Here is an 18,979-nt window from a genome sequence, read left to right as displayed (position 1 = left end):
CTCCCAGAGAGGCTCCAGCCCAAGGAATTCCAGCCGGGAACAGCTCCCAGAGAGGCTCCAGCCCAAGGAATTCCATGGAAGGAGACTTTGGGGCTCCCAGAGAGGCTCCATCCCGAGGAATTCCATGGAAGGAGACATTTGGGCTCCCAGAGAGGCTCCATCCCAAGGAATTCCAGCCGGGAAAAGCTCCCAGAGAGGCTCCATCCCAAGGAATTCCATGGAAGGAGACACCAGAGAGCCTGGAGGGGCTTCATCCCAAGGAATTCCAGCCAGGAAAAGCTCCCAGAGAGGCTCCAGCCCAAGGAATTCCATGGAAGGAGACTTTGGGGCTCCCAGAGAGGCTCCAGCCCAAGGAATTCCAGCCGGGAAAAGCTCCCAGAGAGGCTCCAGCCCAGGGAATTCCAGCCGGGAAAAGCTCCCAGAGAGGCTCCAGCCCAAGGAATTCCAGCCAGGAAAAGCTCCCAGAGAGGCTCCAGCCCAGGGAATTCCAGCCGGGAAAAGCTCCCAGAGTGGCTCCATCCCAAGGAATTCCAGCTGGCTCCATCCATTCCAGCTGGGAAAAGCTCCCAGAGAGGCTCCAGCCCAAGGAATTCCATGGAAGGAGACACTGGGGCTCCCAGAGAGGCTCCAGCCCAAGGAATTCCAGCTGGGAACAGCTCCCAGAGAGGCTCCATCCCAGGGAATTCCAGCTGGGAAAAGCTCCCAGAGAGGCTCCAGCCCAAGGAATTCCAGCTGGGGAGACACCAGAGAGCCTGGAGAGCCTCCATCCCAAGGAATTCCAGCTGGGAACAGCTCCCAGAGAGGCTCCAGCCCAAGGAATTCCATGGAAGGAGACTTTGGGGCTCCCAGAGAGGCTCCATCCCAAGGAATTCCAGCTGGGAACAGCTCCCAGAGAGGCTCCATCCCAAGGAATTCCATGGAAGGAGACATTGGGGCTCCCAGAGAGGCTCCAGCCCAAGGAATTCCATGTGGGGAGACACCAGCGCTCCCGGAGCGGCCCCAATCCCGAGGAATCCCGGGATCTGGAATTACCATGCTCATGAAGCCGGGGTTGTTCAGCAATCCGGCCAAGTCGAAGCCTCCGGGGCCGCCGGTCTGGAGGAGAGAGCAGAGCCAGCCCTCATTCCCAGCCTTCATTCCCAGCCCTCATTCCCATCCCATTCCCATTCCTCATTCCCAGCCCTCATTCCCATCCCTCATTCCCATTCCCACCCCTCATTCCCATTCCCATTCCTCATTCCCATTCCCATTCCCATTCCCATTCCCATTCCTCATTCCCATTCCCATTCCCATTCCTCATTCCCATTCCCATTCCCATTCCCATTCCTCATTCCCATTCCCATTCCTCATTCCCATCCCTCATTCCCACCCCTCATTCCCATTCCCATTCCCATTCCCATTCCCATTCCCATTCCCATTCCCATCCCTCATTCCCATCCCTCATTCCCATTCCCACCCCTCATTCCCATTCCCATTCCCATTCCCATTCCCATTCCCATTCCCATCCCTCATTCCCATTCCTCATTCCCATCCCTCATTCCCACCCCTCATTCCCATCCCTCATTCCCATTCCCACCCTCATTCCCATCCCATTCCCATCCCATTCCCATCCCTCATTCCCATCCCATTCCCAGGGAATTCCAGTGAAAACCTTAAGAAATTCCCCAAATTCTGGGACTTTAACCTTAAAAAATTCCCAAATTCCAGGATTTTAACCTTAAAAAATTTCCCAAATTCCAGGATTTTAACCTTAAAAATCCCCAAATTCCAGGCCTTTAACCTTAAAAAATTCCCAAATTCCAGGATTTTAACCTTAAAAATTCCCCAAATTCCAGGATTTTAACCTTAAAAACCCCCAAATTCCAGGATTTTAGCCTTAAAATTCCCAAATTCCAAGATTTTAACCATAAAATTCCCCAAATTCCAAGATTTTAGCCTTAAAAATCCCCAAATTCCAGGATTTTAACCTTAAAATTCCCCAAATTCCAGGACTTTAATGTTAAAAATTCTCCAAATTCCAGGACTTTAACCTTAAAAAATTCCCAAATTCTAGGACTTACAAAACCTCATTTAATCTTAAAAAAATCCCCAAATTCCAAGATTTTAACCTTTAAAATCCCCAAATTCCAGGACTTTAATGTTAAAAATTTCCCAAATTCCAGGATTTTAACCTTAAAATTCCCCAAATTCCAGGATTTAAACCTTAAAAATTTCCAAATTCCAGGATTTTAACCTTAAAAAATTTCCCAAATTCCAGGATTTTAACCTTAAAAATTCCCCAATTCCTGGACTTTAATGTTAAAAATTCCCCAAATTCCAGGATTTTAACCTTAAAAATCCCCAAATTCCAGGATTTTAATGTTAAAAATTCCCCAAATTCCAAGATTTTAACCTTAAAAATTCCCCAAATTCCAGGATTTAAACCTTAAAATTCCCCAAATTCCAGGATTTTAACCTTAAAAATCCCCGAATTCCAGGATTTTAACCTTAAAAAATTCCCAAATTCTGGGACTTACAAAACCTCATTTAATCTTAAAAAAAAATCCCCAAATTCCAGGACTTAAACCTTAAAAAATCCCAAAATTCCAGGACTTTAACCTTAAAAATCCCAAAATTCCAGGACTTTAATGTTAAAAATTCCCAAATTCCAGGATTTTAACCTTAAAAATCCCCAAATTCCAGGATTTTAACCTTAAAATTCCCAAAATCCAGGATTTTAACCTTAAAAAATCCCCAAATTCCAGGATTTTAACCTTAAAAATCCCCAAATTCCAGGATTTTAACCTTAAAAATCCCCAAATTCCAGGATTTTAACCTTAAAAATCTCCAAATTCCAGGATTTTAACCTTAAAAATTCCCCAAATTCCAGGATTTTAACCTTAAAAATTCCCCAAATTCCAGGATTTTAACGTTAAAATTCCCCAAATTCCAGGACTTTAATGTTAAAAATTCTCCAAATTCCAGGACTTTAACCTTAAAAAATTCCCAAATTCTAGGACTTACAAAACCTCATTTAATCTTAAAAAAATCCCCAAATTCCAAGATTTTAACCTTTAAAATCCCCAAATTCCAAGATTTTAACCTTAAAAATCCCCAAATTCCAGGATTTTAGCCTTAAAAATCCCAAAATTCCAGGACTTTAATGTTAAAAATTCCCCAAATTCCAAGATTTTAACCTTAAAAATTCCCAAATTCCAGGATTTTAACCTTAAAAATCCCCAAATTCCAGGATTTAAACCTAAAAAAATCCCCAAATTCCAGGATTTTAACCTTAAAATTCCCCAAATTCCAGGATTTAAACCTTAAAATTCCCCAAATTCCAGGATTTTAACCTTAAAAATCCCCAAATTCCAGGATTTTAACCTTAAAAAATTCCCAAATTCTGGGACTTACAAAACCTCATTTAATCTTAAAAAAAATCCCCAAATTCCAGGACTTAAACCTTAAGAAATTCCCCAATTCCAGGACTTTAACCTTAAAATTCCCCAAATTCCAGGATTTTAACCATAAAAATCCCCAAATTCCAAGATTTTAACCTTAAAAATCCCCAAATTCCAGGATTTTAACCTTAAAAATCCCCAAATTCCAGGATTTTAACCTTAAAATTCCCCAAATTCCAGGATTTTAACCTTAAAAAATTCCCAAATTCCAGGATTTTAACCTTAAAATTCCCAAATTCCAGGATTTTAACCTTAAAAAATTCCCAAATTCTGGGACTTACAAAACCTCCTTTAATCTTAAAAAAATCCCAAAATTCCAGGACTTTAATGTTAAAAATTCCCCAAATTCCAGGATTTTAACCTTAAAAATCCCCGAATTCCAAGATTTTAACCTTAAAAATCCCCGAATTCCAGGATTTTAACCTTAAAAATCCCCAAATTCCAGGATTTTAACCTTAAAAATCCCCAAATTCCAGGATTTTAACCTTAAAATTCCCCAAATTCCAGGATTTTAACCTTAAAAATCCCCGAATTCCAGGATTTTAACCTTAAAAATCCCCAAATTCCAGGATTTTAACCTTAAAAAATTTCCCAAATTCCAGGATTTTAACTTTAAAAATCCCCAAATTCCAGGATTTTAACCTTAAAATTCCCCAAATTCCAAGATTTAAACCTTAAAAATCCCCAAATTCCAGGATTTTAACCTTAAAATTCCCCAAATTCCAGGACTTTAATGTTAAAAATTCTCCAAATTCCAGGACTTTAACCTTAAAAAATTCCCAAATTCTAGGACTTACAAAACCTCATTTAATCTTAAAAAAATCCCCAAATTCCAAGATTTTAACCTTTAAAATCCCCGAATTCCAAGATTTTAACCTTAAAAATCCCCAAATTCCAGGATTTTAACCTTAAAAATCCCCAAATTCCAGGATTTTAACCTTAAAATTCCCCAAATTCTGGGATTTACCGGACTGGGAGTCTCCTTCATTTTCTGTTCAGCGATTTTCAGGTTGGATTTGTACGTTTCATTTTCCGGATCCAATTCCAGAGCTTTTTTGTAATAAACCACGGCTTCCGTGTGTTTGTTTAGGCTGGAGAGGGCCAGGCTGGGAAGAAATAAAAATTCAAAGTTACAGAGATTTTTTTGGGTAATTTTTTAATTTATTTGGTTTATATTAATTTTCTAAAAAATTAAAAATAGGAATTTTTCTCCACCCTAAAAACCTGAAACACCAGAGAATTTTGGGGGGGATTTCAAGGACCCAAATTCCCTGGAAAAAAATAAAAATAATTAAAAAATTAAAGTCACAGAGGATTTTTTTGGGTAATTTTTTAATTTATTTGGTTCATATTAATTTTCTAAAAAATTAAAAATAGGAATTTTCCCCCACCCTAAAAACCTGAAACACCAGGGAATTTTTTTGGGTGTTCAAGGATTCAAAATACCCCAGAAAAAAATAAAAATTAAAGTCACAGAGGATTTTTTTTTGGGTAATTTTTTTAATTTATTTGGTTCATATTAATGTTCTAAAAATTTAAAAATAGGAATTTTCTCCATCCTAAAAACCTGAAACACCAGGGAATTTTTTTGGGGTGTTCAAGGATTCAAAATTCCCCGGAAAAAAATAGAAATTCAAAGTCACAGAGGATTTTTTTTTTGGTAATTTTTTAATTTATTTGGTTCATATCAATTTTCTAAAAATTTAAAAATAGGAAATTTTCTCCACCCTAAAAACCTGAAACACCAGGGAATTTTTTTGGGTGTTCAAGGATCCAAAATTCACTGGAAAAAATTTAAAAAAATAAAAAAATTAAGTCACAGAGGGTTTTTTTTTTGACACTTTTTAAATCCATCAAGTTTCTAAAAATTAAAAAAATACGAATTTTCCTCCACCCTAAAAACCTGAAACACCAGGGAATTTTTTTGGGTGTTCAGGGATCCAAAATTCACTGGAAAAAATTAAAATAATTAAAAAATTAAAGTCACTGAGGGTTTTATTCATTACTTTTTAAAACCATTAATTTTCTAAAAATTAAAAAAATACAAATTTTCCTCCACCCTAAAAACCTGAAACACCAGGGAATTTTTTTGGGGTGTTCAAGGATTCAAAATACCCCGGAAAAAAATAAAAATTAAAGTCACAGAGGATTTTTTTGGGTAATTTTTTAATTTATTTGGTTCATATCAATTTTCTAAAAAATTAAAAATAGGAATTTTCTCCCACCCTAAAAACCTGAAACACCAGAGAATTTTGGGGGGGATTTCAAGGACCCAAATTCCCTGGAAAAAAATAAAAATAATTAAAAAATTAAAGTCACAGAGGATTTTTTTGGGTAATTTTTTAATTTATTTGGTTCATATTAATTTTCTAAAAATTTAAAAATAGGAATTTTTCTCCATCCTAAAAACCTGAAACACCAGGGTAATTAGCTCATATAAATCGTCTAAAAATTAAAAAATACGAATTTTCCTCCACCCTAAAAACCTGAAACACCAGAGAATTTTTTTGGGGTGTTCAGGGATCCAAATTCCCTGGAAAAAATTAAAAAGAATTTTAAAATTAAAGTCACAGAAGCGTTTTTTTTGACACTTTTTAAATCCATTAATTTTCTAAAAATTAAAAAAATACGAATTTTCCCCCACCCTAAAAACCTGAAACACCAGGGAATTTTTTTGGGGTGTTCTAGGATTCAAAATTCCCCTGAAAAAAATAAAAATTAAAGTCACAGAGGATTTTTTTTTGGGTAATTTTTTTAATTTATTTGGTTCATATCAATTTTCTAAAAAATTAAAAATAGGAATTTTTCTCCACCCTAAAAACCTGAAACAGCAGGGAATTTTTTTTGGGTGTTCAAGGATCCAAAATTCACTGGAAAAAGATAAAAAGAATTAAAAAATTAAAGTCACTGAGGGTTTTATTCATGACTTTTTAAATCCATTAATTTTCTAAAAATTAAAAAAATATGATTTTTTTCTCCACCCTAAAAACCTGAAACACCAGGGGAATTTTTTTGGGGTGTTCAAGGATCCAAATTCCCTGGAAAAAAATAAAAATTAAAGTCACAGAGGATTTTTTTGGTAATTTTTAAATTTATTTGGTTCATATCAATTTTCTAAAAAATTAAAAATAGGAAATTTTCTCCACCCTAAAAACCTGAAACACCAGGGAATTTTTTTGGGGTGTTCAGGGATCCAAATTCCCTGGAAAAAATTAAAAAAAATAAAAAAATTAAGTTACAGAGGGTTTTTTTGACACTTTTTAAATTTAATTAGCTCATATAAATCGTCTAAAAATTAAAAAATACGAATTTTCCTCCACCCTAAAAACCTGAAACACCAGGGAATTTTGGGGGGGATTTCAAGGACCCAAAATTCCCTGGAAAAAATTAAAAAGAATTAAAAAATTAAGGTCACTGAGGGTTTTATTCATGACTTTTTAAATCCATTAATTTTCTAAAAATTTAAAAATATGAAATTTTCCCCCACCCTAAAAACCTGAAACACCAGGGAATTTTTTTTGGGTGTTCAAGGATCCAAAATTCACTGGAAAAAAATCAAAAAAATTAAAAATTTAAAGCCACAGAGGAGTTTTTTCATGACTTTTTAAATTTAATTAGCTCATATAAATTGTCTAAAAATTAAAAAAATAGGAAATTTTCTCCACCCTAAAAACCTGAAACACCAGGGAATTTTTTTGGGGTGTTCAGGGATCCAAATTCCCTGGAAAAAATTAAAAAAAATAAAAAAATTAAGTTACAGAGGGGTTTTTTTGACACTTTTTAAATCCATCAATTTTCTAAAAATTAAAAAAATACGAATTTTCCTCCACCCTAAAAACCTGAAACAGCAGGGAATTTGGGGGTGATTTCAAGGACCCAAATTTCCTGGAAAAAAATAAAAAAAATTAAAAAATTAAAGTCACAGAGGGTTTTTTTTGACACTTTTAAAATTTAATTAGCTCATATAAATTGTCTAAAAATTAAAAAATAGGAAATTTTCTCCACCCTAAAAACCTGAAACACCAGGGAATTTTCCCGTGGTACCACAAACTGAAAATCCCCCGCTCCAGGGACGTTCCAGGACCCAAAATCCCGTTGGGAAAAGGGGAAAATTCCATGGGAAAAGGGGAAAATTCCATGGGAAAAGCGGAAAATTCCATGGGAAAAGGGGAAAATTCCATGGGAAAATTCCATGGGAAAAGCGGAAAATTCCATGGGAAAAGGGGAAAATTCCATGGGAAAAGCAGAAAATTCCATGGGAAAAGCCGAAAATTCCATGGGAAAAGCGGAAAATTCCCGTTGGGAAAAGGGGAAAATTCCATGGGAAAAGCGGAAAATTCCATGGGAAAAGGGGAAAATTCCATGGGAAAAGCGGAAAATTCCATGGGAAAAGGGGAAAATTCCATGGGAAAAGCGGAAAATTCCATGGGAAAAGCCGAAAATTCCATGGGAAAAGCCGAAAATTCCATGGGAAAAGCCGAAAATTCCATGGGAAAAGGGGAAAATTCCATGGGAAAAGCGGAAAATTCCATGGGAAAAGCCGAAAATTCCATGGGAAAAGGGGAAAATGCAATGGGAAAAGCGGAAAATTCCACGGGAAAAGCAGAAAATTCCATGGGAAAAGGGGAAAATTCCATGGGAAAATTCCATGGGAAAAGGGGAAAATTCCATGGGAAAAGCGGAAAATTCCATGGGAAAAGCGGAAAATTCCATGGGAAAAGCCGAAAATTCCATGGGAAAAGGGGAAAATTCCATGGGAAAAGGGGAAAATTCCATGGGAAAAGCGGAAAATTCCATGGGAAAAGGGGAAAATTCCATGGGAAAAGCCGAAAATTCCATGGGAAAAGGGGAAAATTCCATGGGAAAAGGGGAAAATTCCACGGGAAAAGCGGAAAATTCCATGGGAAAAGGGGAAAATTCCATGGGAAAAGCGGAAAATTCCATGGGAAAAGCGGAAAATTCCATGGGAAAAGCGGAAAATTCCATGGGAAAAGCGGAAAATTCCACGGGAAAAGGGGAAAATTCCATGGGAAAAGGGGAAAATTCCATGGGAAAAGCCGAAAATTCCATGGGAAAAGCGGAAAATTCCATGGGAAAAGGGGAAAATTCCATGGGAAAAGCGGAAAATTCCATGGGAAAAGGGGAAAATTCCATGGGAAAAGGGGAAAAATCCATGGGAAAAGCCGAAAATTCCATGGGAAAAGGGGAAAATTCCATGGGAAAATTCCATGGGAAAAGGGGAAAATTCCATGGGAAAAGGGGAAAATTCCATGGGAAAAGCCGAAAATTCCATGGGAAAAGCGGAAAATTCCATGGGAAAAGCGGAAAATTCCATGGGAAAAGGGGAAAATTCCATGGGAAAAGCCGAAAATTCCATGGGAAAAGGGGAAAATTCCATGGGAAAATTCCATGGGAAAAGGGGAAAATTCCATGGGAAAAGCGGAAAATTCCATGGGAAAAGGGGAAAATTCCATGGGAAAAGCGGAAAATTCCATGGGAAAAGCGGAAAATTCCATGGGAAAAGGGGAAAATTCCATGGGAAAAGCGGAAAATTCCATGGGAAAAGGGGAAAATTCCATGGGAAAAGGGGAAAATTCCATGGGAAAAGCGGAAAATTCCATGGGAAAAGGGGAAAATTCCATGGGAAAAGCGGAAAATTCAATGGGAGAAGGGTAAAATTCCATGGGAAAAGCGGAAAATTCCATGGGAAAAGGGGAAAATTCCATGGGAAAAGCCAAAAATTCCATGGGAAAAGCCGAAAATTCCATGGGAAAAGCCGAAAATTCCATGGGAAAAGCGGAAAATTCCATGGGAAAAGGGGAAAATTCCATGGGAAAAGCGGAAAAATCCATGGGAAAAGCGGAAAATTCCATGGGAAAAGGGGAAAATTCCATGGGAAAAGCGGAAAATTCCATGGGAAAAGCGGAAAATTCCATGGGAAAAGGGGAAAATTCCATGGGAAAAGGGGAAAATTCCATGGGAAAAGCGGAAAATTCCATGGGAAAAGGGGAAAATTCCATGGGAAAAGCGGAAAATTCCATGGGAAAAGGGGAAAATTCCATGGGAAAAGCGGAAAATTCCATGGGAAAAGGGGAAAATTCCATGGGAAAAGCCGAAAATTCCATGGGAAAAGGGGAAAATGCGATGGGAAAAGGGGAAAATTCCATGGGAAAAGGGGAAAATTCCATGGGAAAAGCGGAAAATTCCATGGGAAAAGCGGAAAATTCCATGGGAAAAGCGGAAAATTCCATGGGAAAAGCCGAAAATTCCATGGGAAAAGCCGAAAATTCCATGGGAAAAGGGGAAAATTCCATGGGAAAAGCGGGAATTTGGCGGGAATCGGCGCTGCTCACCCCATCCTGCCGTAGGCTTTGCTGTAGCTGGGGTCGATGCCGATGGCGCGCTCGCAATCCCGCACGGCTCCGGCGTAATTCCCCAGCTTGCTGTAGGCAGCAGCTCTGGGAAAAAGGCGGAAAAAACGGGAATCTGGGAATGCTGAAGGAGCTGGAATATCCCAAGGGAATCCCCAGCCCCACCTCGGATTATCCCGGCTGGGAAAATTCCTTTTGGTTTCTCTCGCTGCCTTGGGTTTATTCTGCTTTTCCAAGTGGGAAATTTGGTTTGGAAGGTGAATTTTTGGGGTTTTTGGGTTTGACGCGGTGAGGTTGCCAAGAGTGAGATTTCATCCCCCTGGAGCTGATTCCCAGCCAGAATTCCCAGCCAAAATTCCCAACAAAACTTCCCAGCCAAAATTCCCAGCCAAAATTCCCAGCCAAAATTCCCAGCCAAAATTCCCAGCCAAAATTCCCAGCCAAAATTCCCAACCAAAATTCCTAGCCAAAATTCCCAGCCAAAATTCCCAGCCAAAATTCCCAGAAAAAATTCCCAGCCCAAATTTCCAGCCAAAATTCCCAACCAAAATTCACAGCCAAAATTCCCAGCCAAAATTCCCAACCAAAATTCCCAGCTAAAATTCCAAACCAAAATTCCTAGCCAAAATTCTTAGCCAATATTCCCAGCCAAAATTCACAGAGAAAAATTCCCAGCCAAAATTCCCAGCCAAAATTCACAGAGAAAAATTCCCAGCCAAAATTCCCAGCCAAAATTCACAGAGAAAAATTCCCAGCCAAAATTCCCAACCAAAATTCACAGAGAAAAATTCCCAGCCAAAATTCCCAACCAAAATTCACAGAGAAAAATTCCCAGCCAAAATTCCCAACCAAAATTCACAGAGAAAAATTAACAGCCAAAATTCCCAGCCAAAATTTCCAGCCAAAATTCCCAGCTGAAATTCCCAGCCAAAATTCCCAACGAAAATTCACAGAGAAAAATTCCCAGCCAAAATTCCCAGCCAAAATTCCTAACCAAAATTCCCAGCCAAAATTCCCAACCAAAATTCCCAGCCAAAATTCCTAACCAAAATTCCCAGCCAAAATTCCCAGCTAAAATTCCAAACCAAAATTCCTAGCCAAAATTCTTAGCCAATATTCCCAGCCAAAATTCACAGAGAAAAATTCCCAGCCAAAATTCCCAACCAAAATTCACAGAGAAAAATTAACAGCCAAAATTCCCAGCCAAAATTCCCAGCCAAAATTCCCAGCCAAAATTCCCAACGAAAATTCACAGAGAAAAATTCCCAGCCAAAATTCCCAGCCAAAATTCCCAGCCAAAATTCCCAGCCAAAATTCCTAACCAAAATTCCCAACCAAAATTCCCTTCCCGTCTCCGGGTGGATCTGAGCTCCCACGGCAAGCAGGGAAATTCCGCCCTGTCCGAGATCAAAATCTGATTTATCCAAGAATTCCCTGAGGAACAACACAAAATCCTCAGATCCCTGGATTCCTCAGCAGATTCCTGAATTCCTCAGCAGATCCCTGAATTCCCCAGCTCCTCACTCCATCCCTGGATTCCCCAGCAGATCCCTGAATTCCCCAGCAGATCCCTGAATTTTTCACTCCATCCCTGAATTCCTCACCAGATCCCTGAATTCTTCACATCCTCACTCCATCCCTGAATTCCCCAGCTCCTCTCTCCATCCCTGAATTTCTCACTCCATCCCTGGATTCCTCAGCAGATCCCTGAATTCTTCAGCAGATCCCTGGATTCTTCAGCAGATCCCTGAATTCTTCAGCAGATCCCTGAATTCCCCAGCAGATCCCTGGATTCCCCAGCAGATCCCTGGATTCTTCAGCAGATCCCTGAATTCCCCAGCAGATCCCTGGATTCCCCAGCAGATCCCTGGATTCTTCAGCAGATCCCTGAATTCCCCAGCAGATCCCTGGATTCCCCAGCAGATCCCTGGATTCCCCAGCAGATCCCTGGATTCTTCAGCAGATCCCTGGATTCCCCAGCAGATCCCTGGATTCCTCAGCAGATCCCTGAATTCTTCAGCAGATCCCTGAATTCCTCACATCCTCACTCCATCCCTGAATTCCCCAGCAGATCCCTGAACTCCTCAGCAGCTCCATCCCTGGATTCCCCAGCTCCTCTCTCCATCCCTGAATTTCTCAGCAGATTCCTGAATTCCCCAGCAGATCCCTGAATTTCTCAGCAGATCCCTGAATTTCTCAGCAGATCCCTGAATTTTTCACTCCATCCCTGGATTCCTCAGCAGATCCCTGAATTCTTCAGCAGATCCCTGAATTCCTGACATCCTCACTCCATCCCTGGATTCCCCAGCTCCTCTCTCCATCCCTGAATTTCTCACTCCATCCCTGGATTCCTCAGCAGATCCCTGAATTCTTCAGCAGATCCCTGGATTCCTCAGAAGATCCCTGAATTCTTCAGCAGATCCCTGGATTCCCCAGCAGCTCCATCCCTGAATTCCCCAGCAGATCCCTGAATTCCCCAGCAGATCCCTGAATTCCTCAGCAGATCCTTGGATTCCTCAGCAGCTCCATCCCTGAATTCCCCAGCAGATCCCTGAATTTTTCACTCCATCCCTGAATTCCCCAGCTCTTCACTCCACCCCAGAATTCCCACCCCATCCCTCCCGTGCCTCACAAGGCTCATTCCCACTCCCAGGAGATCCCAGGAGATCCCAGGAGATCCCAGGAGATCCCAGGAGATCCCAACGAGCGAGGAACCGATCCCAACCCCCCAGGATCCTTACAAAAGCCTGGGAATTTTGTCCCTTTGGGAATGCTGGCGCGGGGAGGAGCGGCTGGGTACCTGTTGCAGAAATAAACGGCGTTGGCCGGGTTTAACTCGATGGCTTTTCCATAAAAAGACACGGCAGCCTCGAAGTTTTCCGCCTTCATTTGGTCGTTTCCTGACAGGAATGTGGGAAAAGATCGGGAATGGGGCAAAAAAACCCCAGGGATAAACCAAAGGAAAGGTCAGGATCCATGGAAAAGGCACGGGGAGAGGTTTGTCAGCACAAACTGGGAATTCCATCCCGTTCCATCCATCCTCACAGCTGGGAATTCTTTCCCAAAATCCCATCCAAATTCCCCTTTTCCCAGCAGGAAGCCATTCCCTGTGTCCTGGAATTCCATCCCTTATCCCAAATCCCTCTCCAGATTTCCCGGAGCTCCTTTAGGGCCTGGAAGTGGCTCCCACTTTTCCTTGGATGCTCCCAGGGATGCAGGGACAGCCACAGCTGCTCTGGGAATTCCATCCCGTTCCCTCAGCACCCTCCCAGCTGGGAATTCCTTCCCAAAATCCCATCCAAACTCCCCTTTCCCAGCAGGAAGCCATTCCCTGCACCCCAGAATTCCATCCCTTATCCCAAATCCTTTATCCTGCAGCTCCTTTAAACCCTGGAAGGGGCTCCCTGGAGCCTTTCCTTGGACACCTATCCTGGAAATTCCAGCATTCCTGGATCCTGCATCAACGCCCATCCCTGTTTTTCCCAGGGAAAAAGCCCTGCAGGGAGCAGGAGAGGGATGGATGCTCCACACCCCACAGGATTTTTGGGATAAAAATCCCACTGGGATCCAAAATCCCCCCGGCACCAAAACCTCCCCAAGCTCCTGGAGACCCAAACAGAAAACATTCCCAATTTCCCCCCCATCCCATTCCAAGCATTCCCCAGGTGCCAGGGAATGAAGATCCCTTCCCAATTAGCAGCAAATCCTCGTTATCCAAACCCCAGGGCTCGTTACCTTCCGTCTTGAGCCTTTCAGCCTCGGCCACGTCATCTTCCGAGGGCGTCACGGGCTCCGAGTTCGTTCTGGAATGTTCCAGCTCCTTCCGAGGAGAGGGAGAAGCTGAGGTGAGGATTCCCCGCAATTCCCTTTTTCCCAGCCCTCCCAGGGGAGCAGCAGGCTCCTGGAAAATCCACAGGGGGGAAAGGGAACGTTCCAGAACGCTGGCTCACCTTCCCTGCCACAGCCTCAAATATTTCGGGAAGGGTCTGGGACACAGCCAGGCTTTGATCTTCCATGGAGACCCCAAACGCTGTTTCCAGGCACTGGATGGCCACTGGATAAGGAAAATCAGGATAATTAATTAATATTCATCCTTCTCCCTCGTCTATAAAAAAAAAAAAAGTGAAAAAAACTCAATGTTTTATGGGGTTTTTTGGGTCGTATCCGCAGGTTTTGCTGAAATTTGGAGGCAAAGCTTCCCTGTGGATATCCTGGATGGAGCTGATCCCGATTCCCAGCCCCTGGGGGATTCCTGGGGGTTGGAAGTGAGTCAGGCTGGGGCTGCAGCAGCGTTCCCACAGCTGGGAATGTGGGAACGGCCCAGAATTCCAAGGAGAGATCCAGAAATTCCCCTGGCTCTGGGAACCCTGAGCCACCTCCTCCCTCCTGTTCCCAGGGAAAAGCTGGGAAAAGAGAGCTTCCCAAAGCATTCCTGCCACGTTTCACATCCCAAAATATCCCATTCATCCATTCAGGAATGTTCCCCCAACCCTTTCCCAGGACAAAACCACAAATCAAGGACTAAACCTTGAACTCCTTAAAGAAAAACTTTCAAAATATCCACGTGCTCTCCCCTGCCCTTTGGAATGGGCTGGAAAAACCCCGAGGGATGGAATTCTGGGGAGCAGAAGAGGAAAAACAAACCCCAGGAGCACAAAAATTATCCCAGGAACACAAAAATTATCCCTGGAGCACCAAAATCTTCCCTGGAGCCAGGGAATTCCCATTTCCCACCCCAGAGAACCCTCCCAGCTCTGCCTCATCCTGGATGAATCCTCCAAGACTCCAAGCAGGATCAGGGAGGTTTTTGACCCCAGGTTCATCCCTGACTCCAGCTCAGCTGATCCTGGAAGAGATCAGAATCCCTGGAAAACTCCCAAAAGGAAAAATTTAAATCCAAAATGCCCAAAGGGAAAAATTAACCCCAAAATCCCAAAAGGAAAAATTAACCCCAAAATCCCCAAAGGAAAAGTCAATTTCAAAATCTTGAAAGGAAAAATTAACTCCAAAATCCCCAAAAGGAAAAATTCATTCCAAAGTCCCCAAAGGGAAAAATTAACCCCAAAATCCCAAAAGGGAAATTTAAATCCAAAATTCCAAAAGGGAAAAATTAACTCAGAAATCCCAAAAGGAAAAATTAAATCCAAAACCCCAAAGGGAAAAATTAACCCCAAAATCCCAAAAGGGAAAAATTAACCCCAAAATCCCCAAAGGGAAAAATTAACCCCAAAATCCCAAAAGGAAAAATTAACCCCAAAATCCCCAAAGGAAAAATTAACTCCAAAATGCCCAAAGGAAAAGTCAATTTCAAAATCTTGAAAGGAAAAATTAACTCCAAAATCCCCAAAGGAAAAATTAACCCCAAAATCCCCAAAGGGAAAAATTAACTCAGAAATCCCAAAAGGAAAAAATAAATCAAAATCCCAAAAGGGAAATTTAAATCCAAAATCCCAAAAGGGAAAAATTTACTCAAAAATCCCCAAAGGCAAAAATTAATTCCAAAAGGCCAAAGGGAAAAATTAACCCAGAAATCCCAAAAGGGAAAAATTAACTCAGAAATCCCAAAAGGGAAAATTAAATCCAAAATCCCCAAAGGGAAAAATTAAATCCAAAATCCCAAAAGAGAAATTTAACTCCAAAATCCCATAAGGAAAAAATTAACTCCAGAATTCCAGCACCGGGAGCATCCCGGCCAAACCCAGGGACAGAAAAGAGGGAAATAAACCCCAAATTCTCCCAAATTTTCACCTGATCCTCCCACCCACCTTCCAAACTCTCCTGAGCATCCGGAGACATTTTCCCGCTCTGGAGCTGGGTGTGCAGGAATTGGATGATGGAAAAGGCGAGACGCTTCTGGTCTGCCATGCTGGGAGAGAGGCTGCGAGGCTCCACCGCTCCTGCCTTCCCAAAAAACACCTGGAATCATGGAAAACATGGATCAGACAAGGAAAAGGGAAAGGGGTGTGAGGCTCCACCGCTCCTGCCTTCCCAAAAACACCTGGAATCAAGGAAATCCGGGATCAGACAAGGAAAAGGGAAAGGGGTGTGAGGCTCCACCGCTCCTGCCTTCCCAAAAAACACCTGGAAAAATGGAAAACATGGATCAGAGCTGGAAAAGGGGTTTGGGGTGTGAGGCTCCACCGCTCCTGCCTTCCCAAAAAACATCTGGAATCATGGAAAACATGGATCAGAGGAGGGAAAGGGAAAGGGAAAGGGAAAGGGGTGTGAGGCTCCACTGCTCCTGCCTTCCCAAAAACACCTGGAATCATGGAAAACATGGATCAGAGCTGGGAAAGGGGTGTGAGGCTCCATTGCTCCTGCCTTCCCAAAAAACACCTGGAAAAATGGAAATCCGGGATCAGACAAGGAAAAGGGAAAGGGGTTTGGGGTGTGAGGCTCCACCGCTCCTGCCTTCCCAAAAACATCTGGAATTATGGAAAATATGGATCAGAGGAGAGAAAGGGAAAGGGGTGTGAGGGTCCACAGCTCCTGCCTTCCCAAAAACACCTGGAATCATGGAAAACATGGATCAGAGGAGGGAAAGGGGTTTGGGGTGTGAGGCTCCATTGCTCCTGCCTTCCAAAAAACATCTGGAAAAATGGAAATCCGGGATCAGAGGAGGGAAAGGGGTTTGGGGTGTGAGGCTCCACCGCTCCTGCCTTCCCAAAAACACCTGGAATCATGGAAAACATGGATCAGAGGAGGGAAAGGCAAAGGGGTGTGAGGCTCCACCGCTCCTGCCTTCCCAAAAACACCTAGAATCATGGAAAACATGGATCAGAGCTGGGAAAGGGGTGTGAGGCTCCACCGCTCCTGCCTTCCCAAAAACACCTGGAATCATGGAAAACATGGATCAGAGGAGGGAAAGGGTTTTTGGGTGTGAGGCTCCATTGCTCCTGCCTTCCCAAAAAACACCTGGAATTATGGAAAACATGGATCAGAGCTGGAAAAGGGGTTTGGGGTGTGAGGCTTCACTGCTCCTGCCTTCCCAAAAACACCTGGAAAAATGGAAATCCGGGATCAGAGCTGGAAAAGGAAAAGAGGTGTGAGGCTCCATTGCTCCAAGGGAAAGGGGTTTGGGGTGTGAGGCTCCACCGCTCCTGCCTTCCCAAAAAACACCTGGAAAAATGGAAATCCGGGATCAGACAAGGAAAAGGGGTGTGAGGCTCCACCGCTCCTGCATTCCCAAAAAACACCTGGAATTATGGAAAACATGGATCAGAGGAGGGAAAGGGGTTTGGGGTGTGAGGCTCCACTGCTCCTGCCTTCCCAAAAAACACCTGGAATTATTGAAAACATGGATCAGAGGAGGGAAAGGGGTTTGGGGTGTGAGGCTCCACTGCTCCTGCCTTCCCAAAAACACCTGGAATCATGGAAAACATGGATCAGAGGAGGGAAAGGGTTTTTGGTGCTGCTGTGCCTTGAGTTTTCTGGGATCAGGGAATTGTTGGATTTGGGAGATGAGGGGGTTGGGATGAGTGAGAGCTCCAGAATGTTCTTTATGGGCTTCAGGAATTCTCCAGGTTTGGATTGCTTGGCACAATCCCACCCCGGGGGTTTGAAATCCTGGGAGCGCTGAGGAGTTCAGCAGGAAAAATTCCCACTTTTCTGCTCTTGGCTCCAAAGGCGGGAGCAGAAGGAATTGGGGAGCCCTGAGCCAGCCCAGCCTGTCCTGGCAGGGAAATCCCAAAAATCCCAAAGCCAAGAGATCCCAAAATCACAACCTGAGGCCAGGAATTCCCAGTGATCCCACGGCAATTCCCGATGATCCCAGGGTAATTCCCAGGGATCCCATGGCAATTCCCAACAATCCCACTGCAATTCCCAGTGATCCCACGGCAATTCCCGATGATCCCATGACAATTCCCGATGATCCCACTGCAATTCCCAATGATCCCACTGCAATTCCCAGTGATCCCACTGCAATTCCCAACAATCCCACTGCAATTCCCGATGATCCCAGGACAATTCCCAACGATCCCAGGACAATTCCCAACAATCCCACTGCCATTCCCAGTGATCCCAGGACAATTCCCAATGATCCCAGGACAATTCCCAACAATCCCACTGCCATTCCCAGTGATCCCAGGACAATTCCCAACGATCCCAGGGTAATTCCCAACGATCCCATGACAATTCCCAGGGATTCCCCGGTAATTCCCGAGGGAAAGCGGCTCCAGGCTCCGCCGCTGCTGCCGAGCTCTGCCGGTCCCGAGCGTTACCGGCTTTGTGGAGCACAGCCGGGCTCGTTCCACCGGGAAAGGAGCTCCACTGAACGAGCCCGGCAGAGCCGAGCCGAGCCCGGTGGCACCGGAGCGGCACCGGAGAGGAACCGGAGCGGCACCGGAGCGGCACCGGAGCGGCACCGGAGAGGAACCGGAGAGGAACCGGAGAGGAACCGGAGCGGAACCGGAGAGGAACCGGAGCGGCACCGGAGCGGCACCGGAGAGGAACCGGAGCGGTACCGGAGCGGCACCGGAGAGGAACTAGAGAGACACCGGAGCGGCACCGGAGCGGCACCGGAGAGGAACCGGAGCGGTACCTGTGCGGTACCGGGCCCGCCTGTGCTCCCGTTCTCCAGCCCCAGGAGCCCCCAGCCCCCGCCGGCTGCCGGGGCGGGCAGAGAAGGGAAGGCACCACTCCCCCGGTGCCCCCTGCCCGTGTCCCAAAGCCCCGGGAGCACCGGCCGGACCCTGCCCCGCTGGAGGCAACCGGGGACCCCCGGCCCAGCCCCGCGCCCGCCGCCACCGGCGGGGGTGATCCCCGCAGCTGGCACCAGCAGCACTGGAGACAGAGAAGCCCCAACGGAGGGCACAGCCCGCTGCCGGTACATCCCGCTCCCGGTACATCCCGTCCGGTCCCGCCCCCCAAGGCCCCGCTGCACCCGGTACCCCCCGGTGCCGCTGCCCCCAGGCGGCCCGGAACCGCGGCTGCCGGCGGGCAGCACGGCCCGGCAGCAGCGGGTCCAGAGGCGGAGGGGTCCCGGCGAGGGCCCCGTCCCGGTGCCGGTGTCCCCCGGTCCCCCCGCACTCACCGGACAGTGCCTGGGCCGGGCGCGCTCCCGCACTGCGCATGCGCCGCGCCCCCTGCGCGCCGGCGCCGCCACGGCCACGCCCCCTCCCTTATAAGACCATAAGGGCGTGGCCTATGGCGTTAGCCACGCCCCCA

The 18,979-nt window shown here is 44.4% G+C and overlaps 2 protein-coding genes across 2 annotated transcripts in view; both read right to left on the bottom strand.

Moving 5' to 3' along the window:
- Window positions 1-18,929, bottom strand: part of SGTA (small glutamine rich tetratricopeptide repeat co-chaperone alpha) — a 29,172-nt gene extending 10,243 nt beyond the window's left edge. The window contains exons 1-8 of the mRNA XM_086863156.1: window positions 18,846-18,929; window positions 15,577-15,727; window positions 13,762-13,865; window positions 13,547-13,631; window positions 12,612-12,711; window positions 9,794-9,898; window positions 4,408-4,546; window positions 1,033-1,095 (exon numbers count right to left, since the gene is read on the bottom strand). Of these exons, the coding sequence (XP_086719282.1) occupies window positions 1,033-1,095; window positions 4,408-4,546; window positions 9,794-9,898; window positions 12,612-12,711; window positions 13,547-13,631; window positions 13,762-13,865; window positions 15,577-15,676 (696 nt within the window). The 5' untranslated portion in view covers window positions 15,677-15,727; window positions 18,846-18,929. The remainder of the gene's footprint in view (window positions 1-1,032; window positions 1,096-4,407; window positions 4,547-9,793; window positions 9,899-12,611; window positions 12,712-13,546; window positions 13,632-13,761; window positions 13,866-15,576; window positions 15,728-18,845) is intronic.
- On the bottom strand, window positions 16,643-18,885 carry LOC147649351 (uncharacterized). Its single transcript, XM_086862339.1, has 3 exons — window positions 18,703-18,885; window positions 17,175-18,297; window positions 16,643-17,091 (listed from the first exon to the last, which is right to left on the bottom strand). The coding sequence occupies exons 1-2, from the start codon at window positions 18,883-18,885 to the stop codon at window positions 17,320-17,322; spliced, it is 1,161 nt and encodes a 386-aa protein (XP_086718465.1). The 3' UTR covers window positions 16,643-17,091; window positions 17,175-17,319.
- Window positions 18,930-18,979: the final 50 nt, after the last annotated feature.

Source organism: Cyanistes caeruleus, chromosome 25 (genome assembly GCF_971803275.1).
Source record: "Cyanistes caeruleus chromosome 25, bCyaCae1.hap1.1, whole genome shotgun sequence".
Classification (NCBI taxonomy): Eukaryota; Metazoa; Chordata; class Aves; order Passeriformes; family Paridae; genus Cyanistes; species Cyanistes caeruleus.
This window is presented reverse-complemented; position numbering and strand designations above follow the sequence as displayed.

Bases quoted from the DNA above. Each gene is read 5' to 3' on its own strand.
- LOC147649351 (XM_086862339.1), bottom strand. From the start codon at position 18,885: ATGCGCAGTGCGGGAGCGCGCCCGGCCCAGGCACTGTCCGGTGAGTGC. The intron at 18,298-18,702 runs GTACCGGGTGCA...GTGTCTCTCTAG, and splicing joins GGGGGCAGCGGCACCGGGGG to TTCCTCTCCGGTGCCGCTCC.